We start from the raw sequence: 17167 nt of genomic DNA, 5'->3' as shown, positions 1-17167 counted from the left end.
ATCTTTTAAGCCCTCTTTTTTTTTTTTATCTTGCAGGAGTTTCATAACACGCCTCCAACTGCGGTCACTTTCGTGAAAAGGTGGAACAAAAAGTGAAGCAATCCTTCGGTATTTTCTTAGACTGCTCTGAGCCGCTTTACATTTTGTGACATTCTAAGATGGATGGGCCAATATTTTACACAATATTTGACACTGAAGTTACTGTTTTGCAAGTAAGGATTTTGCAAACAAAAAAGTACAGTTTCAGGTTATAGGGTTAGTAATTTATAAGTTTAATCACAGAGCTTTTTCATGAAATATATTTCCCACAAGGATATTTGCATATTTTTTTTGCACGTGATTACAAGCAGTTGTAACTTCAACTCTTCCAGTTCCACAAACTAATCAAAATAACTGAATGTTTTCTCTTTATTTACATAGTGCAGCTGTGGGACTGTCATGTAGGGCTGCGGCTGCCATTGATGACGCTGCGGGTCATGTGACATTTATGAGAATTTGTGGGGTTAAAGGTCTGAAGAGGAGCTCTTTCAACAGATTGACATGAAAGTACATGATGAAACAACCTGCCTGCGGCCAGCTCCCTCTCTGATGAAATGGATAGGTTTGAAGGTTTCTTGAAATGGTTGAAAACCTCTGAAACAACAGCTTAAAAAAGAATAATAAAATAAAATATAAAAAAGCTATATGAAATGTTCCTGTGAGGCAGTTGGAGTGGCATTTAGTATCTTTAAAATAGTAACAACAGCCCCGCTTTTGGTGGAGAAGATTTAAATGTAGGCCTAAAGCACCAACTGCTTTTGGCACATCATCTCGCACCTGACAGGCTCACCTGCCATGTCAAATGTGGAAATGACACGATGTTCCTTGTATTCCTGTTTATCCAGGTTTACACTCCCTTCCTTTTCAGCTCTTCTATATGAACCACCGGGTTCATCAGAGCGTGTCTTGTGCTTGTTCCAGCTCTGCCACATTATGATTATTATTATTATTGTTGTTATTGTTGTTATCCCTCCTATTTTTTCGCAATTTCAAAACCGAAGGTAAAAGGAGAGAGCGAGAAAGACCTGTTGAGTTTACAGCAGTAACAGACTGGAGGAGGAGGAGGAGGAGGAGGAGGAGAGCCCTGCTTGTGCTCAGGGGACGCATAGATCACATCCGGGGCTGGTTTATTCTAATAATGAAACGTCCAACCCGGAAAAAAAGACAAGTATTCTGTAATCCGATCACACAAACAAATTGAAGAGGGTGTTGGGGTTTCATGCACGCCGGTCTCGCGAATATCCACTGCTTGTTTCAGGCTTTAAAAACTTTATTTAGCATGCTCCCGTTCACCAAACTCGCTTCTCTCTCCTCTGCTTCGTAGCCCTGCGGGGCGCTGGCTGTGGCGCACACCGACTCTCCACAGCGGGTAAGTAAAGTCGACAAGGGTACTTTGTGACTCTGACTTTGTGTGTCTGTGTGTGTGTGTGCGCGCGGATGGTACGGTAGGTGTGGCAGGCCGTTGAGTCGTTGGATCTGGTGAGTCAGTGCAGGTCATCTGAGCTGAATAAATGTAATGTCTGTCAGGTGTTGCTGAGTAATTGTGCCTGATCACATTTTTTTAAAAGCACTTTTCACTGCATGCTCATAATCACGTGGAACACTCGGCAGTCAAACTTGGCATCCACGGGCGTGCTGCACGAAACTGGTTTTATTGCCAGTTCAACGATTTTCTCGATTAACTGATCCACAAAATGTCATCTTAAAATAGCTCTGGAAACTAGATGAAGAAACCCCAGTTATGTACAGGATTTCAAGATCTTTTATGCTTCTATACAATATTTTGAGAGCAGTGTCTTTTTTTGTTTGTTTTGTTTGTTTTTACATCCAGATTAATTTAGGGACTGTGGAAACTACTTAGGTGAAGGTTGTTTGATGACACAACAAGCTGTGGTTTTATTAAAGAGCTATTCACTGTTTTCACGTGTCAAAGTTGACTCAAATGCCAGAGGCAGAACTACTGAGCCTTGTCTTTAGCAGCTCTGTGGTGAACTTTGATAAATCTGAGAACAAAGTGAAGCATTTACCAGGCAAAACAAAAGATGCTACAGTGCTGTATTAAGTCTGTCTGTAAGTTCCCTGAGTGATTAAGAAGAACGACTGAATTTCATCTTAAATCCAGACACACCACACATCTGTTTAGGTGTGCAGAAGCTTTACTATCAGTTTATGCCAGTCTAGTGAGAGACTGCACTTGCACACATATAAAGCAGATTTGTAAAGGTAGTGTAGGTGGGTTTCACTTCATTACCTTGGAAGTGGCATAAGATGACAACACTGCTATCGCTGCTGTGATCTGTACATTGTTTTCTGTTTTCCTGCACACAATCTGTTAATTGCTTTATGCATGTATGTGTGTATCCTGCCACGTCTCAAAGCCAGGGTATTTGATAGAAATGTAAAGACAGTTTACATGACATTTATCGGGAAAGTTTTGCCAACGATGCCACAGCTTCACCGCTGCTTCTCTCTGCAATGGCAAAGCCAGATGTTTTCTGATACCCCAAATGATTTACATGTGTGTGTACACGGGTGTATGTGTGGGGAGTGTGCTACTGTCAGAGCTGACCTCTGTGGCATCATTTTAATTTTTTCCATTACACCAAGACCTTCTGCAGAGTGCTTCTGTATCTTTGACCTATTTAAGTAGCAACAGACTAACGGATCAGAGGCACAACCCACTAATTTTTTCAAAGCAGTTTCAAAATGAAGCATTTTCTTACGTATGAACTTAAAAATAGCTTCACTGGAGGGCCGTCGGCACAGTGAAGATGCCATATTTCTGTGTTTCTGCTTGTATTTCTTTGTCTGTCTTGTGTTCCTCTGAGCGACTTGTCTGAATATTTTCATGGAAATGTTGATAATTTCCATCTCCTGAAGGCTTCTGAGCCAGGACGATCCCGTAAAAGTACTGGCAGGGCGGACAGCCATTCAGTCTTGATTATGTATTTTATATGACTGTCACGTTATAATTTTTGGTCTTGTATAAAACGATCAGTCACAGATGTGGCCTAGTTTGCCATCACATTACCTTTCTGGCCTCATTACATTCAAGCCTTTCCATAGATTCAAATATTTGGCGAAGTAAGGACCTGCCAGATGGATTTTTTTGTTTGATTGTTTGGTGCATCCAACTTTGCAGTTTGTCTTTGTGATTACTTCGCGTTCAGTCCACAGAGATGCAAAAGAGGCACCATCGACTGAAAGTTCCTTTAGTAACTTAAGGAGGACAAGAATATAAATGAAGCCAGAAGCCTTCCACCCCCACCCCACCCCCAAACAGAAATAAAAAAAACCAAAAAAACAATTAAAGTTACTATGAGGTGTCTGCCAATTCATTAAATTGAATTGAAAGCCTATAGAAGAGAGGCACTCTTATCATGCTTGAGTATCTGAGCTGAAGGAGCCTTAACTGCGTTGAGGAATCAGTCAGCAGCTCAGTGATTCACACGCATGGCATCGTTTCAATGAACACATCTCACCAACTTTCTCCCCCTCCTCTCATCTTCTTTCTTCCCTCCCTCCCTCCCTCTCTCCCTGCCTTTTCTCCCTCTCCTCTCTCTTCTCTGGCCAGTGGAAATGTGCGTGTGTGCAGATCATGAGTGCAGTCTGTAATTTTTGGCTGTGGTGGAGGGCCTCAGCTCAGCCTCAGGCTTCAGGGTTTGCTGCTCAGCCTCAATCACGTCACATGAAAAACTGCTGAGTGCGAGTGGGTCTATTCCTTCCTGTGTGTGCGAGCGTGTGTGCTTGTGTGTGTTTGAGCACTAAATGAAAGATGATTTATCCTCCACATCTGTCTGTCTTTGCCTTTCTGTCCTATTAGTCTGTCTAGTCTTTCTGTTGCTCCCTTCACATTTTGTCCATCTCACTCGAGCCTTTGTCTTCCTAACTGTCCGTCGGTATCAGTGATATGTGATATCGGCAGCATGCCGTACGTGGACCGGCTGAACCGTGTGTGCGGCTTCCTGGACATCGAGGAGAAGGAGAACAGCTGCCGCTTCCAGAGACGATACTTCATCCTTGACACGCAGGGAAATGCACTGCTGTGGTATATGGACAACCCTCAGGTGCGCCACATGCACAACCCACACTTTCACAAACAGCAAGAGGAAATTAAATTGACCAATCGCAGCCAAATAACCTTGGACTCTGAGCCAATGACAAGTCTGTGTATTTGTGTTTGTATGCAGAACCTGCCCAGTGGAGCCAGCTCTGTTGGCAGCTTGAGATTAACCTATATTTCTAAGGTAAACCACTCTCACGCCTGCCTCTGCAATGTGGTTGCATACTGTAAAGTCGAGTGCACTAACTTAGATATCTAAAAAGCAAGCACACAGGAATTCACAGAATACACACAAATAACATGCAAATTCGTGCAAGAGTTCATAGATACACAAAGAGGTCAGAGTTATCTCTAGTTAACGGTCACATGCAGCACAGAACTGAGGCAGACGTTGTGAAGTTTTCCAGATGTCAGCACACTCACTGAGCTAACCAAAGATAAAGACATCTGGCTTCTCTGCACTGCAGTGCTGAAAGCTTCTCCCTGGACGCTCAGTCAAATCAATGTCAAAAATGTGAATCTTCTCTTCCCTATTTTTTCCTCTCCTTCACTTTTCTTTTCTTCTCTCGTTTTTCTCAGGTGAGTGAAGCTACAACGAAGCAAAAACCCAAGACTGAGTTCTGCTTTGGTGAGTTTTCAGGGGAACACAGAGTCACGCTGATGAAGTAGCTAACAATCACATAATTTCCCATATGTGATCATGTTATCCAGTGCAGTCATTGTAGATATTCATGAAATTGATTTCTTTTTCTGCAGTCATCAATGCACTTTCACGACGGTACTTCCTGCAAGCCAATGATGTGACTGACATGAGAGACTGGGTGGCTGCTCTCAACAAGGCCAGCAAGATAACTGTAAGTGCCATTACACAAGAGAACGCTCAATCTAGCAGTTATTGATGGGGGATTTGTTTCCACCTGAGGGCAGGAAGCTGCAATTTTGCGGTGGTGAGACTGAAACCAGTTTGGCCCAGGCGGGTGCAAATGCCAGCACGCTGCCCACAAATACCCCTTCACACACACACTGCTGAATGAGGAAATTGTGAATGTGCAAGAAAAAGAGTGATAACACAAACGTCACTGTGGTGAAGGTGTTGAAACATGTATATATGTATTTGCATAATATTTGTGTGTATGCTCAGTGAAATGCCCGGGAGCCTCGTTGATCAGTGACATTCAGTCTCACGATGGCAGGTAACAGAGAAGAGTGTTTCTCTGCTTCTCTCACCTGCTCACTGACACAGGAAACGGCACTGTTCACTCGTTTTCACTTCCCTATTGAGGGCAGGGCTGCTCTGCCGCCTTTTTTTTTTTTTTTTTTTTTTCCTTTTCCTTTTTTCTCTTTTTTGTGAGCTAGTGTTTTTTTGTTTTGGTTTTTTTTTTTTTTTTTAAAGGTCATGATGTAAATGCACAAATAAACGTAGACCACAGTAAAAAAAAAAAAAAAAGCAGTTATTAAAATGCTTCACTTCAAATGATATGATTATTTTGTCTGTCTCATCTAGATTTATTGCAATTATTATTAAATATTTACTTATGATTAATAAATGATAAATGCATGATTGAGATGTATTATTAGTGTGGAAACTGTAGGATAAATAATGGCTCTGAATGCACAAAATTGAGCACAGCATCACACAACCCTATTACTGTTTCTGCTCTATGTTGGTTTTTTTTGTTTTTTGTTTTTTTTTTGGGGGGGGGGGGGGGGGGGGGGGGTCTTCTTCTTTTCTTGTTTCCTATTGGATATGCACACCCCAAAAGAAGTGCTAAAATTTGAGTGTCTAATTAACTTTATTACACTTGATTACCAGTGTGCATCAGTGGCTTTTGAGAAAGCTTGCAAGCATTCATAACAGATCACATTCAAGCTGTTTTTCCTGTTATCTGTGCACTAAAACAGTCACGGGATTGTGGCAATATTCACAGAGCCACACAAGCAAGAGCAGCTGTGGAAATTCAACAATTTAAGTCCTCTTATTTGCTCTTAAAGCTGTCCTGTCTGTTCACAGGTGCCCAAGTCTTGCCCTGCACCTGTGAAGTCCGATGTGACCGCAGTGATCAGTGACGCTCAAGGAGGAAAGAGACAGGCCTACAAGGCTGAGATTATTGGCGGTGTGGTGGTGCACACTCTGATTCAGGTAAAGCGGAGGAAGCTGAAACCGACCGTGCCATAAATGACAATGCTACACACAGAATGCTAAACACACAAAGATGCGGTGTGCATAAGCTAGTTTGAGATATTGACAGTGGTGGTTACATTGACCGTGACTCCTAAAATGATAATGAAAATGGTTTTTGTGAAATGTTTCAGAATGACAACGAAGAGGCAGAAGGGAGAGAGAGGAAGGGCAACCGGCCGGGTGTGCTGAGATGTGGTTACTGTGTTAAACAAGGAAATGTGGTGAGTGCCCAGCGTCTTGTAACAGATTCAGTCTGAGCCTGAGTTAAAAAGGAGCGTGTGCGCAAACAGTAATGTGGTATGTGTTTCAGAGGAAGAATTGGAAGAGGCGGTTTTTCACCCTGGATGACAACACAGTCAGTTACTACAAGTCTGAGATGGTGAGGAGCCAGGCTTTTAATTTTTTTCCCCTTGTTTCTACATGCTTAGGAGTGACTGTGGCCTTTGAATATAAGATAAAATAAGAAATGGTTTATCACAAAAGGTGGAATATTACAGTGTTACAGCAGACAAAGCATGAAAAAAGTAAAATGATACAATGTGGAAAAAAAAAACATATATATATATCTGTCCTAGGAAAAAGAGCCTCTCCGATCTATTCCACTGAGGGACATTCAGAAGGTGCATGAATGCCTTGTCAAGTCGGGGTGAGTCAAACATGAACAGTTGTCTGTCTGCCAGCATTTTTGTTTTCTCTCTGTCTGGTTATCTCTATATTATGTAAACAATTCCGAATACTTGCATGTGAGCAGATGATCCACTCTTAACCGGTTTTTACGTGTTGCATCACATGTATGGACAAGTTTATCCTTAACACCTTTGCATCAGTTTTACAGGCTTTAAAGTGAGCCGTTAAATCTAAGTCATATATCTTCCTAACAAAGGTGGTGAAAGTTTCAAATAATGATGTCAGCATGCCTGCAAGTAATCCTAATGAGCCAAAGGTTCAGCCTTCAGATAGTGAGAGATATATCCTCTTTATAGTCATCTCACAGAAGCTCCTTCCACCCACTGCTCAAACCTTTTGTTTGTGAAGGGTAGCAAATCAGAAGATGGTTAAAGGGAGCTAAAACAGATGCACCATGGCTCAAGAAAATTAAGAATTGCTTGGAGCTGTCAATCATTCACAGCTACTCTAGTAGAGAGTCCAAGAAAATATGGAGCTGTAAATCATCACTGAGAGGGATTCAGCGAGGGATGAACCTCAACTCCTATTGTACAGGTGTTGGTTTTAGCTCATGATCCTGTATTAAAGTCTACCACTGAGCACAACTTGACAGCTGGAAAAGTGACAAGCTCAAGCTGTGCATCTTTAAAAAGTACATGGAAAATAACTTTGTTGGATTTTTGTCACGAGCTTTTGCAGTTTCAATATGGACATTTATTTTCACGTCTACTGTCTCACTATATGCACTCTTACAGCCGACCCAGTGCTCCACCCCCACCCTTAAAGCCTCTGTTTTTCTCCATTAATAAATAGTCAGTCTAGACTTAAAGTTAAGCTTCAGTTGCAAATTTAATGGATTCATTTGTATATACCTCCTGGACTTGAGTTCTAGCTTTTGTTAAGTTTTCACTTTCTGTGTCGCATCAGGGATCTCCTGCTGAGAGATAATCTCTTTGAGATCATCACCGGCAGCCGAACTTTCTACATTCAGGTAAAACCTCTTTTTTCCTTTTGTATATAACACTCATTAAAAAAAAAAAAAAAGTCTGCATTCATTTAAATTGAAGGGAAGGTCCTTGTCGTATTTTTAGACTCTCTGCATTCCCCGGTGAATCCGTCCTGATGTGTTGACATGTTTTCTCTGAATGCTCTGCTGCTGATGTGTGGCACAGCCGCTTTTTCAAGGAGCATGCGAAGTTTGTTTTTGTGAAAGGGGCACTGCCATCTGTTACCATAACAACAATAATATCCGTTTCACCCTCCACCCCCCCTTGGGAGAACAGCTGACTGAGGCACTGGAGGGGGGGGGTCAGATAGGAAGTGCTGGGAGAGAGACAGACTGCAGGCATGAGCGCTTTTGTTTGTTTGTGCAAGAAAAAAAAAGGAAGTGTGAAAAACAAATAATAAACTGAAGTAAACAGGGCAGGATACCCAGACCTCCTCATTACATGAGCGGATGCCATAATGAGAAATGATCTTAAACTAAAATAAAGATGAATATTGGAGCCGGAGGCCGTTATAGATGTTTAATAGCTTGAGGGTAGATAGTGATCTGCTGGCATACATTCTTTTGAACATAAACATATGACAAAAAGTACTGTTACAACTGAGGATCACTGCAGTTTTTAAGTGATCTATCACGTACTGGTAACTTGAAGGATTTCTTTGGCTGCCATCATTGTTGCCTCTGGGCCTATATATTTATCTATATATATACTGATGTTCATAAATCTCTGACTTGTTGAAATCAGCTCATCTACTACGTGGCTTGGGTTAAAGACAATTAGGGTTATGATCAATATTTGTGTTACATTCAAACAACAGCAATATGTTTGCTGAACTCTCACTACCTGCTAAAGCAGGCACTTAGCCTTGAACTCTTTCCCGTCACACCCAACTGGTCGTGGCAGATGGCTGCCACTCCCTGAGCCTGGTTCTGCCAGAGGTTTCTTCCTGTAAAAAGGGAGTTCTTCCTTCCCACTGTCTCCAAGTGCTTGCTCATAGGGGAATTGTTTGATTTTTGGGGGGTTTTCTCTCTCATTGTAGGGTCTTTATCTTACAGTATAGAGCACCTTGTGCCGACTGTTGTTGTTTTTCTATAACTGACACAAAAGCTAGTGTGAAAAGTAACACAGGCACCTTCCATCCACAGACAGACTCTCCAGAGGACATGCATGGTTGGATCAGGGACATTCAGGTGAAGATCCAGGATTTCAGGGGTCCCTCTAAGGTCACTATCTTCAGAAATGTATAATTCCTTCCTTCTAGCTACAAATTAAGGGAAAAGTGGAAATTCTTGGTTATGAATCATAATGCTGATGTTTTTGTCTCTTTAATTGCAGGGTTTTTCTTTTAAACGCTCTTCTTCTTACTATCGGAGTCATAATCCTTCCTCTACGTCTCGTGGTCAGCAAATTGAAGCAGAAAGGAGACCTACACTGGTCAAGTCGTGCTCTGTGGCACCAGGCTGGCAGCCCTGGACACCTGTTCCGCCGTGTGAACCCTCTATTGTGGATACCGAGGATGATGACAGCGCGTTCAGCTCTGTGGCCACTCTGCCTTCGCCCTCCTCTTCATCCACCTCCTCCTCTGCTTCCTCCTCCTCTAACTCCCTCTCTGCTCCAAACCCTTGCCCCAGTGCACATCCAGCACCTTCGACCAGTGGACTGGGGATGCTCACAGCATCCGCAGATGCGGCGACCGGGCGTCGGAGGCACCGATCGCAGCCTCAGCCTCAAACCGCCTGCAGCTTTCCGTTCAGCTTGGATGACGACAGCATCCGCACCACAGATGTGTAGTCCAGAGAGGTTTGAGCAGAGTCCTGTGTGGGCTATACCGGTACCTGTTTTAAATGAATGTGACTGCTATTGAAGGGACACTGTGACCATCTGCCTCAATGCCATTCCATGAGCTTGGTGCCCCCAGCTGGTGAAGTAGCAGTTTTGCAGATGAAGGATGCACCTGGCTGGAGGAAGGCTAAGAGGCGTAGTGCTTGTTGTACACAAGACTGTGAAAAAAATGAGATGGAGTGTTTTGTTTTTGGTTTTGTTTTTTTGCTTTTTGTTTTTTAAGTGCAACTTCCTCTGAAAACTTGAATGATTTCGTTTAATTGTTCTCGCAGACTTAAAAATTACCGCACACGCTTTCACTCTTGCTCTCCATTATCACCAAATTTGTATTAGCAGGATCACAGTATCACCCCAGCTACAAGTGTTCACATTCATATTATAGTTTTATATTCAAGCTTTTTTTTTGCGTTTAAATGTATCGGTCATTTTTAGTTTTGTTTTCCTCCTCTGCTCCTGAGAGGCATCGTGTGTGAAAAGCCTCACAGGATAATTCACAAGCATTTTATTCCCGTTTATGTGTTTGCTCTGAAAGCCCTCAGAGGCAAGTGAGGGGGGGAATTCTGGTGAGCTATTTCTAAATCTGATCCATATTGTTTTCTCTCATGTGTATGGATTTAGAACAAGTAACTTTTTTTTTTTGTTTATTTACTTTTTGCTAAATCTGTGAAAAAAGATAGGGGGTTTAAAAAAAAAAAAGGCTTTTTTCTATTTCTGGAGTGTTTGCTTGCATAGGCCTCATTTTAGCCACATTACACCACCACTCCATGTTTTAAATAAGAGATTAAGCCATTCGTACTTTCCCTCTAGTTGGATTATTGTGTCTTTAAAGGGGGCTTTTCTAACCATTTGAATAATTTCACCCACGGCTCACCATGCCTTCCACAGCAGCAACTCTAAGTTACTAGGAAGATTGTACTGTTGATGTGAAGAAGAGTAACACTAATGACCGTGTGCAGGATAACATCTGTATCAACACAATTTACTTCAGCTTGTGTCCATTGGCATGTTCTCTTGTAGCATGCTCGGAAACCCTAACCCACCTACGTAAGAGAAGCAAGATGGGAATTTTAGATAACTTCTAAAGACATAATATATGTACCCTGTATTTAAGGGTGCACGAAGGAATTAAATGCTTTTAGTTTAGTTTTAGGTGGCCTCTTTTACCCTCTTGTGGCCAACAAAAATATTACACAAGTGACAAAATGCAGGGAAAAAAAACGTTTCTCACTTGTTTTCATTGGAAAAAATGAAATGTAGAAAAACACGTTTTCCCTGCGAAAGATTTTTACAACATGAGATTAAAGTAACTTCATACTAAAATGATCCTGACACTGGCAACTTTTCTTTCATTCATATTCACAGCCAGAAAAAATATAGTTACTCAAAAAATTTGCTTCTCTTTTTCATGTGCCGAATTTAGAAAAAATATCCGTGGCAAACCAGCGCTAGTGTTTTGTTTGTTTGTTTGTTTGTTTCATAGAGTTCATAAATCCAAAATAGAAAACAAGTTTGATTTTGCAAATAGATCATCATATTTGTTTTTGTTCTCACTTGCCTCTCAGGGCTTTCATATCCACCACTATGTTTTAATACTTGGCTTAAAAGATCAATTTTCAGTAAACTGTGACTCTTCTGTTTGGTTATAACACGGTAACATACTAATACTGCAGTGTTTTCATGGTACTTATAAAATTTAGCTAAGCTGTTGGTAAAGCAATTTTCTTTTTGCGGCGTTATCTGGGAAGATTTGCCACTACTTTTGATCATTTTATCTGCACTTTGTGTTTCTTTTTACTTGTTTTTTTCCTTGTTTTGTCACTGCTTTCACACCACATACTACAGTTTCCTCTTAGGTTATGCCCCTTTTTTTTGTACACGCTTAATAGGCTCACCTACAGATTTTATTGATGTGGTACCAGGTTTATTCCTGTTTCCGTTTTCTGAAGCTATGTGCACTCATCTGCCTGCAAGTAATGTTAATTTTCTTTCTTGTAAATAAAACGAGGCTTTTTATTTGTTTAGTTTGGACTGTTTTTGATAATTTTTTTTTTTTTTAATGTTTATGGCTTTCCCTACTCTGCCATGTAATGCTTTATATGTTGGTAGAGATTTTAAACCAAGTACCTTTTGATAGAAGTGATCTTAGTGAGTCTTAAAAACTTTTTTTCTCTCTAAAGGGCAAAAATGCCCAACTTCCAAACATTCAAAGGGTCAGTGCCAGCGCAATTGCCCTTTAACACTGTCACCTTAAAACACATGCATGACTTATAGACACAAACATGAGCATCCATGCACATGCCAATTTAGTGGCTGGAGGCTGAGTTAAGTGAAGTGTTTCACACATCCAGTGCAAAATCCATTAGATAAATTGCCCTAAAACTCTGCCCTGACCCCTGTCCACTTCCCTCTGTGCCTCCTAGTGCAGCTGTGCGACTGGTGAGAGTGAAATGTCTCCAACTGAACAGCTTAAACTGTGTCAGTATAGGTAAAAAGGCCCTCAGTGCTTGTGAAATGTCAGCTGTGCTTAAATTAGTTTTCAGTCTGTTAAAGACAAAGCTCCTGGAGGTAATGAGAGAAATCCAAGCAGAAACATGTGGCAGGAAAAGTAGAGATGAAGCTGGTGATTAAAGTTTCGTGAGGTTTAGGAAAGAAATCTAAGTGGACAGAGATTGAGATTGTGGGGAACATGTGCATGTGCACAATTTCCAAATATGGCCAATTTAAATATTTTCTAAACTATGAAGCTTGTTACTGATCTGAAACTTCAAAGCAACGTAGAAAGATCTGAAGTATTCTGATGAGTTTCTTGCCTCGCAGTGTTTGTTCATAGTTTGAGAAGCAAAGAGATAAATGTCTGGAAATACGACATCACAGTGGAAGCCTTCAAGGTTGAACTTCTTGTTCCTGTCTGCACAAACATAACATAAAGGTCACGCAGCACTTCAGTCTGATGCCTGTGAGTGACAGGCAGCTATGAGTGCAGGCAGACACACTGCTCCCCCAAATGTTAATGTTCCCACATGAGTGACTCTGCAGCACATTGCACCCTCTCTCTCTGCCTCCTACTCACGTTGGTTACATTCTGGTGATTTTAAATGTTACAAAATAAAGTTGTATCTCTCAGCATTTCGAAGATCAAAGTGTGTTGTTCCTTGTACAGTGGCGTGAGGAATCTGTAAATGATGGAGACAAATATAGTGTGCTTGATGTGTTTCTCATGACTGCCACAATCATGTTTTTTCTCCCCAATTATTATTTTCCCGTTTGCAGAAGAGAACCACTAGAGGGAGCTGCGACACACCTTACTTCATTCAACATACTATCGAGTGTGTCAAAACACTCAGTGAGCAACATACTCGAAACTCAGTGAGCTTGCAGTGACTGACCGTAAAACCCTAAAAAGTTTAATCAGAAGCGGTAATGCCATTCAGTATCAACAGCAGGATTAAAGCACTGAAACAGTATTATAACTGTTTAAGAATGAAGCATTTTCCTCTTGACTTTTACACTTCAAAATATCAGCACAGTAATACAATCAGGGAGGACAAATCAAAACACAGATTAATTAGAAAATAAGTGTATTATCAGTAATCACAGAGTGACTTCATTATATCAAAATAAAACATTAAACATCATTCAAAAAAGATGTTCAGTCAAGTTTCATTCTAGAAAAGAAGTTCTTTCCATGTATTTTGCTTCTCCTGATGTTTAAACCTTTGTTGTCTGTGTTTTGTATAGCTTATAAACCCTGATCTCTAATCCAGTGCAAGAAGCGTAGACACTGTGGCTTGAATATCCATGTATGAGATGAAGGTTAAACGCCAAGTACTATTTAAGACCCTTAAAATCTCAGAGAAGCTCCACCAATAAGAGCTTTGATGGTGAGTGAGTCATAATTCCAGAGTTTTACCCACAGGTCATTCATTCATTGGTAACAGTGTTGTAAAGTTTTAAAAGAATGCGACTGTGATACTACTTCTAATTGCAAGACTTCCTCTGGTTCTTATATGGTAATAATTCAGTTTCAACTAGTTAATGTGTAAAGAATACATGATTTTTTTTTTTGAGTGGAGTCTTTTAGAGAGTGAGTTAGATAAAAAAGAGAGAGAGAGAAGTCTTCTTACTGTGACGTCAGATTACTCAGTGAGTACTCTAATCTGAAGTGAGTTAATTCACTGATATTACAGATAAGCAAAGCGTTTAACTAGAGCCCTGCAGAAAGCAGAGGCTTTCTAACATGTGTAATATGAAGTCATATTAATGTGGAACAGCTTTTCCTTCATCTGGATTCAGAGGCCCACTCTGGACCACTGCCAAACCTCCACCCTCCGCTGTTCCCACATCAGACCACCTTACAAACTGGAGGTGGGGTGGGGGGGTTGGAATGTATTTTGCCTTGTGTGATGTGATTGTTTGCAGAGAAATGGGTTGACCTTGCCCTCCAATGCCACACACACATGCACACACTCACTCTGGCCGAGCTGGAGGTGTGTGAGACAGACCTGCTGAGTGCAGGAGGTCTGGGACCCCTTCACCACTTCCTCCAGACAGAGAACAGAGGATCCAGTCAGCTGAAGCCAGGATGGGACAATAATGAGCCTTCCAGCCGCCACCGCCACCTCATTTATTCAAACCATTGCCTTTAGCTTTTCTTCTGCATGGACCTCAACAGCTGTGGGATCATACCAAATGAAGAGTTATACTCTAAAGAAAAAACATCCAAATTGATAATGAGACTAATCACTCAAAACATAAAGATTTAAATGGTAAATGTGGTTCTATTTTAAATAGTAAATAAATAAAAGTATTCAGTCAAACACCAACTTTATGAATGTTGTGCACTGCTCAAAATGGGGTGTGCATGTGTGTGTGTGTGTGTGTGTGTGTGTGTGTGTGTGTGTGTGTGTGTGTGTGTGTGTGTGTGTGTGTGTGTGTCTCCTGCAAAAAGTGGGTTTCAAAAGTAAAGTCAAAATATTTTAATGTCAAAGATATGTCCATACCTCTGGTCTTGATAAAAGAAAAAATCTTTTTAAAAAGTATGAAGGCTGTTTGTAAAGTAAGAAATGCTGTTTTTGTTTTTGTATTGTGTGTTTTTTTTTTAAATAATTATTTGGTTATTAATCCTCAGTGTTTCCCCAAAGATTCTGACAAATTATCATGTAGACAAAGACGTCTCTATTTATCACAAATGCCGTCCACAGAAAAATGATTTGGACAATTTTCTGTGTTTTTGTTTTGTTTTGTTTTGTTTTGTTTTGTTTTTAACGTTTGCAAGGAAGCGTTAAACTGCGTGTGTTTTAAGCGGCAGATTTCGATTCCGTTTGTGTATTTGTAATTATTTGACATTCTGGAGAACTTTCCGGAAAACTGCATTCAGACTAATAAAACCGTATTTTTTTTTTCCAGGAATAGATAAAATGATTATAATTCTCTTAATAAATAAACGGACTACAGCAACCTTCCGCATGTTAATTTGCTTGAAGGCCCAAATATATTTAGGATATGTTGCTTTTACTCAGAAACCCCTTCGATTTATTTGTATTGCTTTGTTTTTATTTTTACCTATCTTTGGCGAGTGTACAGTAACTACCATGTGGCGCAACACTGTTGACTTACCGTGTGCGTCGGTTTGCTCTTTCGGATGAGGTGAGTAAGTAATGTGGGTCAAAATTAATTCTGAGAAAGTTCATTCTGGGAATCGTCCCGCTTATTTTTACAGGACTTTTGTTCCAGTTGTGTCGTCATATTATTACAATTTTAACAAAATAATATTTCTTTGTGCAAAAATATTTAAGTTGGCATTTTTGATTTATCACTGTAGTTGAAAAGCAAAATCTTTGACCAGCGGACTATAAAATGACTCATGAGGAGTTCCAGCAAATAAAAGCCTTCTGTAAACAAATATAATGAATGTGAGAAACATTATTCAGGCCAATCCTTCTGGGAAAAGCTAATATGTCCAGACTGTATAGTCTCAGTGACATCAGTAAAATAATCTACTGCAGCTTCTCTTTAATGGTATTTTCAAATTCCCAGAAATATTGTTCAGAAATGACTTCAGAGGGTAGACTGCTACTAAAAATATGTTACACGTCGCATTCGTTCTTTCATAGCCTTTTCAGTATAACATTTACATCAGTTTGATAATCAGTGGGAAACACTAAATAACTTGTTTCATCTGTTGATCAGTTTAAAATTGTCGCTGTGTGTAACCTAATTGGCGCCACCAGCTTAAAACGCACAATTGTAGCGTGTGTCTGGGATTATAAATTGATAGGCTTATTGGTATGGTGTCCGAGCAGCTCGGAAACTTGATGGATCTGCATTTACACACATGAACGCACACCAGCACACACACAATTACACACAGAGGGTACGGACCCTGTCTCTCCCAGTGGCAGCACGCTCGCTGCAGTACCCGCTTGTCGCGCTATGCAGGAGAGGTTGTGCACCAAGCTGCGATAACCAGAGGTCCACACCTGGGATTTTGAATCATTTAAAACGGTAAGACCTGCAATTATGAATGCTTTTTGGAAGCAAAACATAGTCACGTGCAGGTGGATTAAACCCGAGACTTTCTCGCGCGTAAAAGAGAGATTTTTATGCGCAAGAATTCCCTGCAGGGGATAACATTTCACATTAAATATAATAATATTATTAGACCGAATAGCTACTGGGTTCCGTTATATCCAAAGCCAGTATGTCAATCTATGTAAGCTATAATATTTCCTAGTAAGCTTTTTTAGCCCATGCCCAACTGCCATGTATCTCGAAAAAATCGTAGCGAAAATTTCGGGCATTTCGTGTAAATTATTAATCAGAAAATCTGGTTGATATTTAAATAAATTCAAAAAAGGCTGAATGAGAGATTGCAGTGAGGCTGAATGGAGTAACGTCGGTGGTAATGTGTAATGCTGACCTCCCGGTGACCTCTTCAACTTTCAACTCTGGATGCCTCCGGTTATCAGGATCTACAGTAATCCAGTCAAAGTGATGCGCGCTCGCGTCAACTCGATGCTGTTGCTGTTATAGGCCTTTCTGTGACTGAATAATCTCCTATAAAAAGATGTCTGTATGTACTTCGTGTGAGATTAGATATTTGGGAGTTTATCTTGAAAATGCACAAATCAAATCCGCGTCACATTTTCTTGGCATGTAGTAACAAATGTATTTGTGTTTTAATCACCAACATGGCACAAATACGAATCAATAACCGACTGGTACGTCAATAATTCTGCCAGCCGTTACCAGTTTGTCTGTCTTGCTTTCGTGCGTGGGGATTGCTCACACATGAATCAACATTTGTGTAAAATGTTTCATTTTATTCTAGTCTGGCCTGCAGTCTCCTTCCATTCACCCATCACAAGT

The 17167-nt window shown here is 40.6% G+C and overlaps 1 protein-coding gene across 2 annotated transcripts; it reads left to right on the top strand.

Annotated features, from left to right (window-relative positions):
• The first annotated feature begins 1145 nt into the window (after positions 1–1145).
• On the top strand, positions 1146–11820 carry plekha2 (pleckstrin homology domain containing A2). Of its 2 annotated transcripts, XM_030738319.1 has the most exons (12): positions 1147–1408; positions 3946–4106; positions 4230–4286; positions 4682–4730; positions 4859–4956; positions 6114–6242; positions 6416–6505; positions 6595–6663; positions 6860–6930; positions 7878–7941; positions 9103–9180; positions 9293–11820. In XM_030738319.1, the coding sequence occupies exons 2-12, from the start codon at positions 3966–3968 to the stop codon at positions 9746–9748; spliced, it is 1302 nt and encodes a 433-aa protein (XP_030594179.1). In that variant the 5' UTR covers positions 1147–1408; positions 3946–3965; the 3' UTR covers positions 9749–11820. The 2 variants fall into 2 exon arrangements, with proteins under 2 accessions (XP_030594180.1, XP_030594179.1); XM_030738320.1 differs by lacking the exons at positions 4682–4730; positions 4859–4956 and having other exon boundaries at positions 1146–1408.
• The last annotated feature ends 5347 nt before the right edge of the window (positions 11821–17167 follow it).

This window comes from Archocentrus centrarchus, chromosome 9 (assembly GCF_007364275.1).
Source record: "Archocentrus centrarchus isolate MPI-CPG fArcCen1 chromosome 9, fArcCen1, whole genome shotgun sequence".
NCBI classification, from domain to species: domain Eukaryota; kingdom Metazoa; phylum Chordata; class Actinopteri; order Cichliformes; family Cichlidae; genus Archocentrus; species Archocentrus centrarchus.
The sequence above is the reverse complement of the archived record's forward strand: the minus strand, read 5'-3'. Positions and strand labels throughout refer to the sequence as shown.

Bases quoted from the DNA above. Each gene is read 5' to 3' on its own strand.
- plekha2 (XM_030738319.1), top strand. From the start codon at position 3,966: ATGCCGTACGTGGACCGGCTGAACCGTGTGTGCGGCTTCCTGGACATC. The intron at 4,287-4,681 runs GTAAACCACTCT...CGTTTTTCTCAG, and splicing joins GATTAACCTATATTTCTAAG to GTGAGTGAAGCTACAACGAA. The intron at 4,957-6,113 runs GTAAGTGCCATT...GTCTGTTCACAG, and splicing joins ACAAGGCCAGCAAGATAACT to GTGCCCAAGTCTTGCCCTGC.